Genomic DNA, 12,993 nt, shown 5'->3' on the forward strand with positions numbered 1-12,993 from the left:
TAGTAATAAGACTTGATCCCATTCAATTAAACTGCATACTTCAGAGTGAGCTGTTTGTCCCCATGACTATTCATGCCAGATATTTTATAGTGACTATGATTTTAATGAATATTATATGAATGAGTTTTAAAGAATCCCAGCTCATTCCAAGGCTGAGCTGTGTTTGATTTTATTAATCTAGAAGCCTTACTGAAGGGCACTGCCAGAAATTTCTTTCATCTTCTATTGTAGCTTCTAATTTGCTCCCTGCTTTTCTAAATTGGATCAGATTCCCCTCCCATCATGTAATAAACTTTCTTGAGTGCAAATTCGTGGCACTGGTGGCTAGAGTGTAACACTGTGGTAGAACACATGCAAGTTTCTGGGTTTAACCTATAACACCAAAAAGGAAAAAAAAAAAAAAAAACTTTGGTGAGGAGAAGAAGAAAATAATAAGAGGTGAGGAGAAGGAAGAACAGGGGATGGTGGGTAGGGGCAAGGAAAGCAAAAAAGAAAGGGAATGCTTCCCTTGGAGATCCCAGTGGGTGTAAAACCTCCTGCTACATTTCTTGAATGTAGCATGCAATACTTCTCAAGAATACCCTGTACTCAAAGTGCCAGCAGTCCACTTCTGAACTGCTGGACCTTGAGCAAGGCACTTAACCTCCATATGCTTCAATTTCCTGAGTGGCTGACCCTATGGGGAGTTACATATCCTGCCTCTCTGATTCCTGGAAGAAATATGATCTCATACAGGCCAAATGCCTGCCTACATGTAAATGCTTCAGAAGCATGAGAAGTTACTGTTTTTTCCACCAAGATATATCCTGCCCAGCTCAAAGCATAGTATATCTAGTAAATGCAAGAAGCAACAAATGGTTCTGAGCTTTCTCATCAAGCTCATCCCTGAACACTTCACGATATTTTCAGATTTAAACTTTCCCATAAATCTTTACAGATACCACAGACAGACTTTCATGAATTCCTTTATCTCCCTTCCATCTATCTACCCTCCATCAACATTAACACCTTGGGAAGAGAAGCAAAACAAACAAACAAAGAAACCAATCATATAGAATTGTTAGCATTTTAGACATCATAAGGATGTCAGTCAGGCTTAAAAAGAATATCACTCCAAAGAACACGCTCAACTGTATAAAAAGACGTTTGGCTAAAAGTTTTAGCAGACAAGGGTCAGAAGCAACATGGTAGGATCACAATTCACATCATTATAAAAATTTTTGCTGTTTAATCATTTTTTTCCGACTCTCAGCTCCATTCAGCCCCTCACTCTGCTTTTGTGATCCTTCTAAAAGCTAAATATAGTCTCGTCTATGGAGGGTGAAAAGCAATGCAAACATCAATACTTTCCAGCATGCCTTTATTAGGCACAATGCCACCATGCAGGGAGTGCTGGTTTGCAACAAGTGAGATCTTCCTAGGGCTCCACAGGGTAGTCCTTTTTCAAGATCAGTGGGACACTCATAGACTTGAAATGGCGCTGTCCATCTAAATATAACATGGACTCTGAAACACAAGAAAAGCATCTCTGGAGAAATTTGCAGCACTTTGAACAGTCATACAGATGAATGACTATTTGGGAATACTAGGACAACACTGCAAGTGCAAAACCAACAACAGGGATGCAGTTTGGGGCTGGACCTAAACAACTATTCGAAGAGAGCAGACCCTGACTCCATCCCTTTTAGTTGGCTGCACTAGTCTTCCATCATCAGTGCTTGCAGTTCACACCAGCTCTGTTTACAGCAGCTGTGCAAACCAGCAACAGCTTCTCTGGGGGCCTTCAGAGCTACAGAGCTTTAAAACTAGAATCTCCCAAAGACATGCTCCCGAGCTATCAGGCTTGGAGACACTGCTAAGGATAATTTAAAAGAAGAGGATTAGGAATAGACCTCCGTGGTAAATCACGTGTCTAGCTCATATGACTCCCTGGTTTCAAGAATGATTTAAAAGAGGGCTGGGAATATAGCTCAATGGCAGAATACGTGCCCAACCAAAAGCCCTCGGTTCATTCCCATACCATGGTAGGCGTGGCGGGAAGGAGCAAACATTTCTCTTCAGAATTTCTTCCTCTCATTAGGAGGAAGTAATCATCACAGCTTACCTCCGTATGTTTTGGGGAAAACCGAGGGTACTTCTTTTTCCGACATGAATGTAAAATGAAAGATATTGGTGGTCATGTGCTCATTAGTCTGAAGAGAGGCTACTTCACTATGTACTCTGACTTGAATATAATTGTTCTGAGTGAAGCAGACCTTAACAAAGGGACACAAGAGTTAGTCAGTTGCTTTAGGAAGGGGGAAGGAAACCAGTCATAAGAGAAAGAAAGACTGTAAAAACGTTTTTTTCTAAACCCAAATGACAAAAATACTTTTCACCTCCCATGACACACTTACCTGTGAAGAAAGAAAGAGCAACGATCCAACTTCAACGGGTTTCTGAAACATGATATCATCTACTGTTACCACAAATGGCCGGGAACCACTATTGGAGGAAGGCCAAAGTTGTAATGAATTGCAAAATTCAAGTCTCAAAGGTTTCCCTTAACAATTCACTGATGAGAAATAACAGTCAAAAAATAAACGTAAAGAAAGGGAAAATTGTCAAATGCAGCTACTATAAGAGTGGTACTCATTAAAGCAATATTGTGGGGCTGGATAGGCTCTAATTACGCTGTTTTTAGGTAAGAAATAACCTAGGAATATAGAATAAAAGTTTTACATAAAAATCATTATAAGGACTGGAGAGATGGCTCAGCTGTTAAAGGCTAGGCTCACAACCATAAATATAAGAGTTCGGTTCCCAGCACCCAGGTAGCTCAGTAACCAATTGGTTTTCCCTAGTAAGGGGAACAGGGACTATTTCTGACATGAACTCAATGGCAGGCTCTTTGACCTCCCCACCCCTCAAGGGAGGAGGAGTCCTGCTAGGCCACAGAGGAGGACTTTGCAGCCAGTCCTGAAGATACCTGATAAAACAGGGTCAGATGAAAGGGGAGGAGGTCCTCCCCAATCAGTGGACTTGGAAGGGGCAGGGAGGAGATGAGGGAGAGAGGGTGGGATTGAGAGGGAATGAGGGAGCAGGATACAGCTGGGATACAGAGTTAATAAAATGTAACTAATAATAAAAGAAAAAAATCATCAGAGAGATTTGAATTTGATTTCAGAATACTGTTTCTCTGACTTTGTTAGCCTATTAATTAAAAACCTACTGAAAAAAATACAGCAATATGTAAAAGGGAAAAGAAACAGTAATTTTGGACCTGTAATATCATAGTATCATCTTTTACATTTGCTAATAGTATGATAATCTACCACCACCACCTCCTCACCCCTGCCCCCTGTCCACACAGATCTTATAAAAAGCATAATCCTAGAGTGTAGTTCATACCCAGACTGGATTAAAATGTTTCCTTGAAATAAGTTGCTTCCCAGAACTCACCCAAAGCTGCAAGCAGTGGTCCATCCAAGTTCATATGCTTTTCTCATAAGAAAACCACCAAAGATCCGATTGAAAATGTTCCGCTCCTATTAAACATAAATGAGTAATAATAAATCAACATTGTTGTTACCCTTATAAAGAAATTAAAATAGCATAGTAAAGGTTGGTCAAATTTTAGATAATTATAATGAGTGTAATCCAGCAAATTCAGAAGATTGCTCACAATGTTCTAGTACCTGAGGGTGACAAATATCCAAGCTCTTGAGTTTTGTATCCTCCATCCACACTGACTTAGCAGGCAAAACTCGACTCTGAAAACTTATCGTCCTATGTAAGTGAAGATGAATTAAACGCTGTTACTGGCATGTTTTCCATGTTGAGAAGAAAGAGGTTATAAATGCTCTCTATGCAAGTATGGCTCTGGAGAAGACGTGGACTCAAATACATCCTCAACTTGGAGTCTCACCATCTTAACTTACTTTGGATCCAGTGTGCTAAGAAACAGTTCATGTATGGTATTCCTCTCCTCAGGACTGGGAGCCACTTTCAGTAATGAGGCGGAGCTCCAAGCAATCCTCCGGCTTTTGTTCACTGAAGTGTAAAAGAATGAAGAAGTATGATCAGGACAGTCACCCCACAGCACCTAGGGTGCCTTGCAGCCTACAAAGTATTTCTTTTATTTTAAATTTTTTATTTAACTTTTATTAATTACACTTTATTCATTTTGTATCCCCCCATAAGACCCTCCCTCCTCCCCCCCTGGCCCCACCCTCCCCCCTCCCTTTCTGCATACATGCCCCTCCCCAAGTCCACTGATAGGGGAGGTCCTCCTCTCCTTCTTTCTGATCTTAGTCTATCAGTTCTCATCAGAAGTGGCTGCATTGTCAGGGTTCTAGGTTATCTCCATGAATAGTCCTTGGTTGGAGTATGAGTCTCTGGGAAGTTCCCTGTGTTCAAATTTCCTTTTTCTGTTGCTCTCCTTGTGGAGTTCCTGTCCTCTCCAGCTCTTACTATTTCCCACTTCTTACATAAAATTCCATTCACTCTGCCCGTCAGTTGGCCAACAGGCTCAGCATCTGCTTTGACAGTCTGCACAGCAGAGGCTTTCAGAGGCCCTCTGTGGTAGGTTCCTAGTTTGTTTCCTGTTTTCTTCTTCTGGCTTTCAGAGGCCCTCTAAGTTTCAAAATCCCACCAGAATAATTTATACATTTATTCAAGGGAAGGCTGCAGAGACCACAGAAAATTTCCAGCAATGGAGCAGGGACACAGTGACACAATAAATTGCTTTGCTTATATGTACAAGGCCCTGGATTCCAAACCCAGCACCATAAAAAACAAACAAACAAACAAAAACAAAAATGAAAAAAAGTTTTTCCAGTGAGTAATTTTTAAAGATACTTATTTATTTATTTATGATTTTTTTTTTGAGACAGGGTTTCTCTGTGTAGCCCTGGCCATCCTGGAACTCACTTCTGCAGACCAGGCTGGCCTCAAACTTAGACCCCTGTCTCTGCCTTCCACGTGCCAGGATCAAAGGCATGTACCATCTCTACTCAGAGACTTTTTTTTTAATGACTTAATTTATTTTTATTTTATGTGCACTGGTGTTTTGCTTGCATGTATGTCTGTATGAGGGTATCAGGTTCCCCTGGAACTGGAGTTACAGACAGTTGTGAACTGCCATGTAGGTGCTGGGAATTGAAACCAGGTCTGCTAGAAGAGCTGATAGGCCATCTCTCCAGACTGAATGTTTTCTTTCAAGTGGAAATTATATCAGTTTAGTATGAGAATACTGGTTATCATCCTGATCTAGAGCCCTGACCTGACTAGCACTAAAATACACTTTAATTTTATTAAAAATAGCTACGTGTGTTCCAGTAAATGGCCCTAAACCCAAGCACATACTGGCAGATCTAAGTGGACTAAGTGAGTTTAAAAAAAATAGAGTACATGAAGTTTGGAGAGAAAAGTGAGCAATGGGTAGGGAGAGAAAGAAATTAGGGGGGAGGTGAGAGGATTTAATCAAAACACATTATATGTATGTATGAAATTCTCTCAAGCAATAAGAAATAAAAAGATGTTGGGCTTGGTGGCACACGCCTGTAATCCCAGCACTCAGGGATGCAGAGACAGGGGGATCTCCGTTAAGTTAGAGGCCAGCCTGGCCTATAAAGTGAGCCCAGGACAGCCAAGGTTACACAGAGAAACCATGTCTCAAAACACCCAAATACCCCAAACCAAACCAAACCAAAAAAAAGGAAAAGACAAATTGCTTCATGTAATATTGTCTCATCAATAAAACTGTTCAAAGCACAAACTCTATGGGACAAAATATACATTTTTTACTATCAAAAAATTCCTGGTATGAATAAGACATTTGACTGTTGTAAGGTATCCATATAATGTTCAAATATGAAAAAATCTAAATAAATATATAAATAGTAGATATTACATATATAAAGATATATAGTAAAATTAACATACTTTAAATTTTTAATTTTACTATAAACAAATTGACATACATTCTCCTTGTCTAAAGAGCTCTTCTTCTTCTTCATTTTCAGGAATGAGCGGATTTACAAATGCCGGCCTAAAGAAAACAGAAAATTTTGGTTTAAAGAGTGGGCTTTGATGGCTCAGTTCTGTAATGGCAACAATTAGGGATGTTGAAACAGGAGGATGTCAAGTTTAAGGCCAACCTGTCAAAAAAATAAGCCTTAAAAAGAAAACAAAACAACCCCTTCCACAGTATATACCACTATCTAATAACAATTTAAGATGAATAACTGACTTCAGTTTTATGACCTTCATCAGGCTATGACTCAATGGTTGAGTGCTGGGCCTGGCATAGGTAAGGCCCTAGTGGCCAGCACTAACAACATGAAAAGGTCTTATTTTGACATCTGTATTAGGTAATGGGTACGGAGAGCCTCACACAAGGACACTGGAATAATTAATTAGTTAGTTTTCTCTTTACAGACCTATCTATACACTAGAAAGTGCATATTATAAAAAAATACTTTAGTTGGACATAGAGGCGTATACCTGCAATCCTAGCACATGAGAGACAGGGGAAGAAGGATTAGGAGTCTAGCCAAGGTCATCATCATAATGGGTTAAGGCCAGCCTGTCCTCCATAGGGCCATGTCTCAAAAAGGTACAAAGAAAACAGGATACAGTTACTTGCTACAATTATTTTTTTCAAGACAGGGTTTCTCTATGTAGCCATGTCTGTTCTGGACTCGCTTTGTAGACCAGGCTGGCCTTGAACTTACAGTGGTCTGCCTGCCTCTGCCTTCCTGAGTGCTGGAATTAAAGGCATGTGCCACCACTGCCCAGCACTTGCTACAAATTTAAACCTGATTATACTCATGAGAACACAAAGACGAGTTTAGAACATTTTGCAAGACAACTGACTTGGACTCTACAAAACTCTCAATGTCTGCAAAGACCGAAAACAGTAGAGGCATTTCTGCTAAACAAACACACAGGACCCTTTAGGCAGCAGTTCTCAGCATGTGGGTCATGACCAACACAGGGGTTGCATATCAGCTATTTTACATTATAATACACAACAGTAGCAGAATTACAGTTATAAAGTAGCAATGAAATAGTTTTATGGTTGGGGTGACCACAACATGAGGAACTGTATTAAAGTATGGAAGCATAAGGAAGGTTGAGAACCTTCCTTACTGGATTCTGAATCTGAGGCACGATTTCATGAGGATATTTTAGGGACATCTGGTGAAATCCAAACATGGATCATATATCAGATAATATATGTTAATAGGTAATATACTGTTAAATATCTTGGGAACATTGTAATATAAAGGCACTGGAATTATGTAGGAGGATTACCTTTAAGACACATACACTAAAACTGACAGGTATAAAGCCAACAAAAACCTACATTTAAATGATTTGGGGAAAAACAGTCCATGCGTATAATTTACAGAGGGTAAGAGTGGAAGATAAGTTTAGTATCATGTTGACTGACCAGGAAATTTTGGTAAAAGGATTATGAGGATTCACTGCACCTTTCAAAATCCCTCAAAAATAAAAAGAAAAAAAAACAGAAAAAATAATAAATATAATGAATCAGTAAAAATGAATAAAAGAATAAGAATTCTTCAAAATAAAAAAAATGAATTTCTTAGAAATTAAAGAAACAAAGAAAAGGGAGTTCTTCACTGTAGTAAAAGAACCCAACATACATATCATTTGTGAATATTAGATTTCAAACTAAAACACAAAATTATATATATACACACACATACACACACACATATATACATAGAAACATGCATAAATGTTGTATATGATATGAATTAGAAATGATACTAACTGTGGAAATGCATAGAAATAGAGGAGAAGAAAAAAGATGGCTGGGTCAATATTATCCAAGTCTATAATACATTTGTACAAAACTGTCTTTATACAATGCATCACTGTGTACAATGAATGCATGCTGTGATGGTGAGTGCTGTCAATCTGACAGGATCTGGTATTATGGAAGATAGGCTTCTGGATGGATGTGCAAGAGCAGGCATGCCTATGGAAGACTACCTTGATTACACTAATTGAGGTGAGAAGACCAGCCCACACTGGGTGGCAACATTTTCTGGCTGGGATCCAGGAATATAAGAAATAGAAAAGGTGAGCTGAACACTAGCATTCAGTCACTGTTATCTGCTTCCTGATTGTGGGTGCAACTTAACCAACTGCTTTAAGGTCCTGCTGCCTTGACTTCTCTATCTTGACCTGTGAGCTACAAGAAATACTTTCTCCCATAAATTCTTTTGTCAGGGCATCTTAACGCAGCAACGGGAAAAGTAACCAAGATATTATGTAACACACAAAAAATTGTAGAGGACCAAAAATGTCACTCAGCTCATAAAGGAACTTGCTGACATGTCTGATGACCTGAGTTTTATTCCACAGATCCACATGGTGGAAGGAGAGAATTGACTCCTACCAAAAAATAAATACAGTTTTAAAAGTCTTTAAAGCAGTAGTCCTCAACATGCCTAATGCTGAGACCCTTTACTACAGTTCCTTGGGCTGGAGAGATGGCTCAGTGGTTAAGATCACTGTCTGCTCTTCCAAAGGTCCTGAGTTCAATTCCCAGCAACCACATGGTGGATCATAACCATCTATAATGAGATCTGGTGCTCTCTTTTGGTGTGTATGCATACATGAAGGCAGAGAACTGTATAAATAATAAATACATTTAAAAAATACAGTTCCTCATGTTGTGGTGAGCCCCAACCATAAAATTATTTCCCTGAGACTTCATAACTATGATTTTGCTACTGTTAGGAATTGTAATGTAAGTATCTACAGATACGCAGGATATCTGATATGCAACCCCTATGGGTGTCTCGACCCACAGGCGGAGAACTGCTGCTCTAAAGAAACAAAAGATGGCAACAGATTGAGGGAACGGCCAACCAATGACTGGCCCAACTTGAGACACACCCCATGGGAGAGAGGCAACCCCTGACACTATTAATGACACTCTGCTATGTTTGCAGACAGGAGCCTAGCATAACTGTCTTCTGAGAGGCTTCACACAGCAGCTGATAGAAACAGATGCAAAGACCTTACAGTCAAACAACAGGTGGAGCTCAGGTGGCCTTAGGGAAGAGTGAGATTGAGGGAGCCAGAGCGGTCAAGGAAACCACAAGAAGATCTACAACTGGCCAGGGCCCATAGGGACTCACAGTGACTGAACAACCAACCAAAGAGCATGCATGGGCTGGACCTAGGGCTGCTACACATATGCAGCAGATGTGAAGCTTGCTCTTCATGTGGGTCCCCTAACAATGGGAGCAAGGGTCTGTCTACACCTCTGCTGCCTGCTTTTGGATCCCATTCCTTTAGCTAGTATGCCTTGACTGGCCTCAGTGTGAGAGGATATACTTAATCCTGCTGCGACTTGATGTGCCTTGGTCACATGTATTTTGAAGCCAGATAAGGGAAGGGCAGAGTGGGGAGACGGAGTGTTGCAATGGGACTGGGAGGAGAGGAGGAGGGCTGTGATCATGATGTAAACTGAATAAATAAATAAATTAATTAATTAAAAAAAACAAGAAACAAAAGAACTGAAATGGAAAGTTGAAATGTATCATCTGGGAGAGAAACCTGAAGCAATGTTAAACAACCCAAAACCTCAGGAGTTTAAATGGACGTTTCTATGTGAAATTTATCTATGCAGGCTTTATGTTTTTTACTCTTAACAGTGAATACTTGGGTTCCAGCAACAGTTACTTGTCCAAGGGTTGGGTTGTTTTGCAAGTGAGTATTAGGCCAGCCACTAGGCACAGGAGGTAAAATGAACCTATTAGGGGATTGTGTTAGATTGTGTTATTTACTCTAAAAACCTGTTTTTAGTTGTGGTGTGGCTCAGCCTTTGCACACACCTTTAAGCCAAGAGCTTTCTGCTTGATGCAGAGCAAACAACCAGTTGACAGGAAGTAAACATATTATAGAGAAAGAGGAAATCAGGAGGACAGCTAGAAAGAGGCACAGGAAGTAGAAGGGTGAACACTGAGTTTGAAGGAGGTTTTGTGAGACAGCATAGGAGAGAAGGCATTATTTCTGGGACATTGGGTGAAGAGAAAGGTCAGCTGTCTGTTTTCTCTGCCTCTCTGAGCTATAGGCTTTCCCCCCAGCATCTGGCTCCTGAGTTGGTAAAATAGAACAACTGAGATTTTGTTAAAAACAACAGGTCTCACTTAACCCAAGTTGGCCATAAACTAACAATCTGCCTGTGTCAACCTTCCAAGTGTTAGGATTATAAAATGCATGTGCCACCACACACAACTTAAGGCAGTTTTCATTCTTAACTTGCTTTTCCAAACAAGCCTTCTATATAACAGGAAAACAATTTCATTACTGACCCCTAAATTGAGTTTTAAATACATTCGCCATTACATCACCAGACTGTCCTGTGCAAACAATACAGCAGCCATCCCCATATCCAACTAAACAGTTCTCAGTTTGTAACCCTTGGACAAGTAACTGTTGCTGGAACCCAAGTATTCACTGTTAAGAGTAAAAAACATAAAGCCTGCATAGATAAATTTCACACAGAAACGTCCATTTAAATTCCTGAGGTTTTGGTTTGTTTAACATGTATCCTACATCTACACACTGAGGCATAGAAACAGTGACAAAATATTACTACCAATATAGTCCAGTGCCTATGTTTCAGAGCCAGATATCATCAGTTCCCATTAAAAGGGGCCTCAGGATTCTGTGGACAAATGGCTGACTCCAGGCGTTGGGAAGGAAAGGTATTAAGATGAGCTTAAACTGGTAGTGGTGGCACACGGCTGTAATCCCAGCACTCAGGGAGGCAGAGGCAGGCGAATCGCTGTGAGTTTGAGGCCAGCCTGGTCTACAAAGCAAGTCCAGGATAACCATGGTTACACAGAGAAACCCTGTCTCAAATAACAGAAAAGATGAGCCTAAACCATTTTGTCATAACAGAGGGCAGAAAGGTATGAAGAACTAACAGGATAGATGAATGCTCCTCTTAGCCTTACAGAGACAAGCTTCTTTGAGTAGTGGCCAGAGGTTAATACAGATACTCATAACAAGTCAAAGTGTTGAGAAAAAGTGACTGCTGAGTGCTCATTGCTAAATGAGGTATCTCTATCAGCCATTCCAGACTCAGAGAACTATGAGGATACAAATATAAGAGCATGAAGATGGGGAAGAATGCTATGAATCTTCTGCACATGATATGACAGTTTACGTTTATGAACTCACAGCAACTGTGGTTACCTGCACTAACAGGAAGCCATCAACATTTCATCATGGATGGGGAGAGGCTCATGAAGTTTCGCCCCTCCCAGAGAATTGCCTCAGGGAACCTGTCATTTTCTTTAGTAGTACTTTCTGATAACCTGCCCATGTTCCAGTAAATAACATTCCTCCATGCTCATGTAAGCAACCCTAATTAAACTCAGCAGACCACTAAAAAGTAGGAGGGGGACTTGTTGGGGAAAAGGGATTCAGCAGGGTGAGAAGAAGACTAAGAGAGTGGGCGAAAGAATAGGAGAGGAATAAGAGGTAAATCTGATCAAACTACATTTTGTGTGTGTGTGTGTGTGTGTGTGTGTGTGTGTGTGTGTGTTTATGAAGTAACAGAAGAATAAATAAAAAGGAACAGGGAACTGGAACTAAAAATCCTGTTGAAATCTTGGTGGTACAGATAAAAAGAAAGCAATAAGGCAAGTCCAGGAAGTAGGATATTTTATATACTACCTATCCCAGCCTTTCAAAAATTAATGATACACAACAATAAAAGGATTATTGGGAGACAAAACTAGGCTAGATTAGAACACACTTAAGAATATACAACTTGTAAGTATATTAAAATCTAAATTGTACACTTTCAGTCGGTGAATCAGATAGTATATGAATTACAGCTCAATAAAATTATTTAAAGCATGTCTGTATGCCCAGCACTCAGGAAGCAGAGGCAGGCAGATCTCTGTGAGTTTAAGGCCAGCCTGGTCTAGAAACAGAGTCCAGGACAGCCAGGACTATTAAACAGAGAAACCTCATCTCAGAAAAACCAAAACCAAACAAACAAACAAAGAAAAGAACAAAAAACATTTTTACGAGATGTAAAATCAACTATAATATGTATCCTGATTTTGGATGCTAATTTGAACAAATCCCTTTTAAAAGAGATTAAGGAGAAACTAAGTATGAATGAATACTATAATATATAATATATTAAAGATTACTTATATTTGTTAGATAAGACAATGGTAATATAGTTTTGAATTTTCATGTTGGTTTTTTTTTTTTTTTTCAGTACTGGGAATCAAACGCAGGGCCTCACATGTGTGTACCCAACATGCTGCCATAGAGTTAAGTCCCTAGCATGATGATAAGACTTATTTAGGAAAATAGCCAGTTCTGGCATCACAATAACTGAATTCAAGATATGTCAGAGACCTGATATGACAGCAAACATCTATAATCCTAGCACTTGGGAGAGTGAGGCAGGAAGACTGCAAATTCGAGACCAACCTGGTCCACACAGTGAGTTTAAAGTAAGCACAGGATAATTGCTAGACTTTGCCTCCAAATCACAAAAACAAAGTTGAACATTGGTCATCCATGCTTGTAATACCCAGGCATAAGATGGAGTTGAAGGTCATTCCCAGCTAAACAGAGTTCAATGACAGCTTGAGCTATACTACACCCTGTGTCAAAAAACAAATAAGACAAATTACATAGATTTAAAAAGCAAAACAGGACATTATTGGCATTAAAACACATACAGATCAGCTGAAGAGACTAGAGAGATTAGAAGTACAATACCATATCTACATTATATAGTAGGAAGGACAGTCTGCTCAACAAATGGTACTGGGAAAAGTGGGTATCCACAAGCAGAATAAAGAAACTAGAGTAATCTCTCAGAACATAAAAGAAATAGCTTGTCAGTGATGGCACACATCTTTAATCCTAGCACTTGGAAGGCAGAGGCAGGGAATTTCTGGTAGTTCAAGGCTAGCCTGATCTACC

At 39.8% G+C, this 12,993-nt stretch overlaps 1 protein-coding gene across 1 annotated transcript in view; it reads right to left on the reverse strand.

Moving 5' to 3' along the window:
• Positions 1-1,343: 1,343 nt before the first annotated feature.
• Positions 1,344-12,993, reverse strand: part of Acot9 (acyl-CoA thioesterase 9) — a 33,114-nt gene continuing 21,464 nt past the window's right edge. Inside the window, exons 7-13 of the mRNA XM_060374734.1 lie at positions 5,964-6,031; positions 3,921-4,032; positions 3,678-3,768; positions 3,442-3,527; positions 2,397-2,484; positions 2,105-2,255; positions 1,344-1,506 (exon numbers count right to left, since the gene is read on the reverse strand). Coding sequence (XP_060230717.1) covers positions 1,418-1,506; positions 2,105-2,255; positions 2,397-2,484; positions 3,442-3,527; positions 3,678-3,768; positions 3,921-4,032; positions 5,964-6,031 — 685 coding nt within the window. The 3' untranslated portion in view covers positions 1,344-1,417. The remainder of the gene's footprint in view (positions 1,507-2,104; positions 2,256-2,396; positions 2,485-3,441; positions 3,528-3,677; positions 3,769-3,920; positions 4,033-5,963; positions 6,032-12,993) is intronic.

This window comes from Meriones unguiculatus, chromosome X (assembly GCF_030254825.1).
Source record: "Meriones unguiculatus strain TT.TT164.6M chromosome X, Bangor_MerUng_6.1, whole genome shotgun sequence".
NCBI lineage: Eukaryota > Metazoa > Chordata > Mammalia > Rodentia > Muridae > Meriones > Meriones unguiculatus.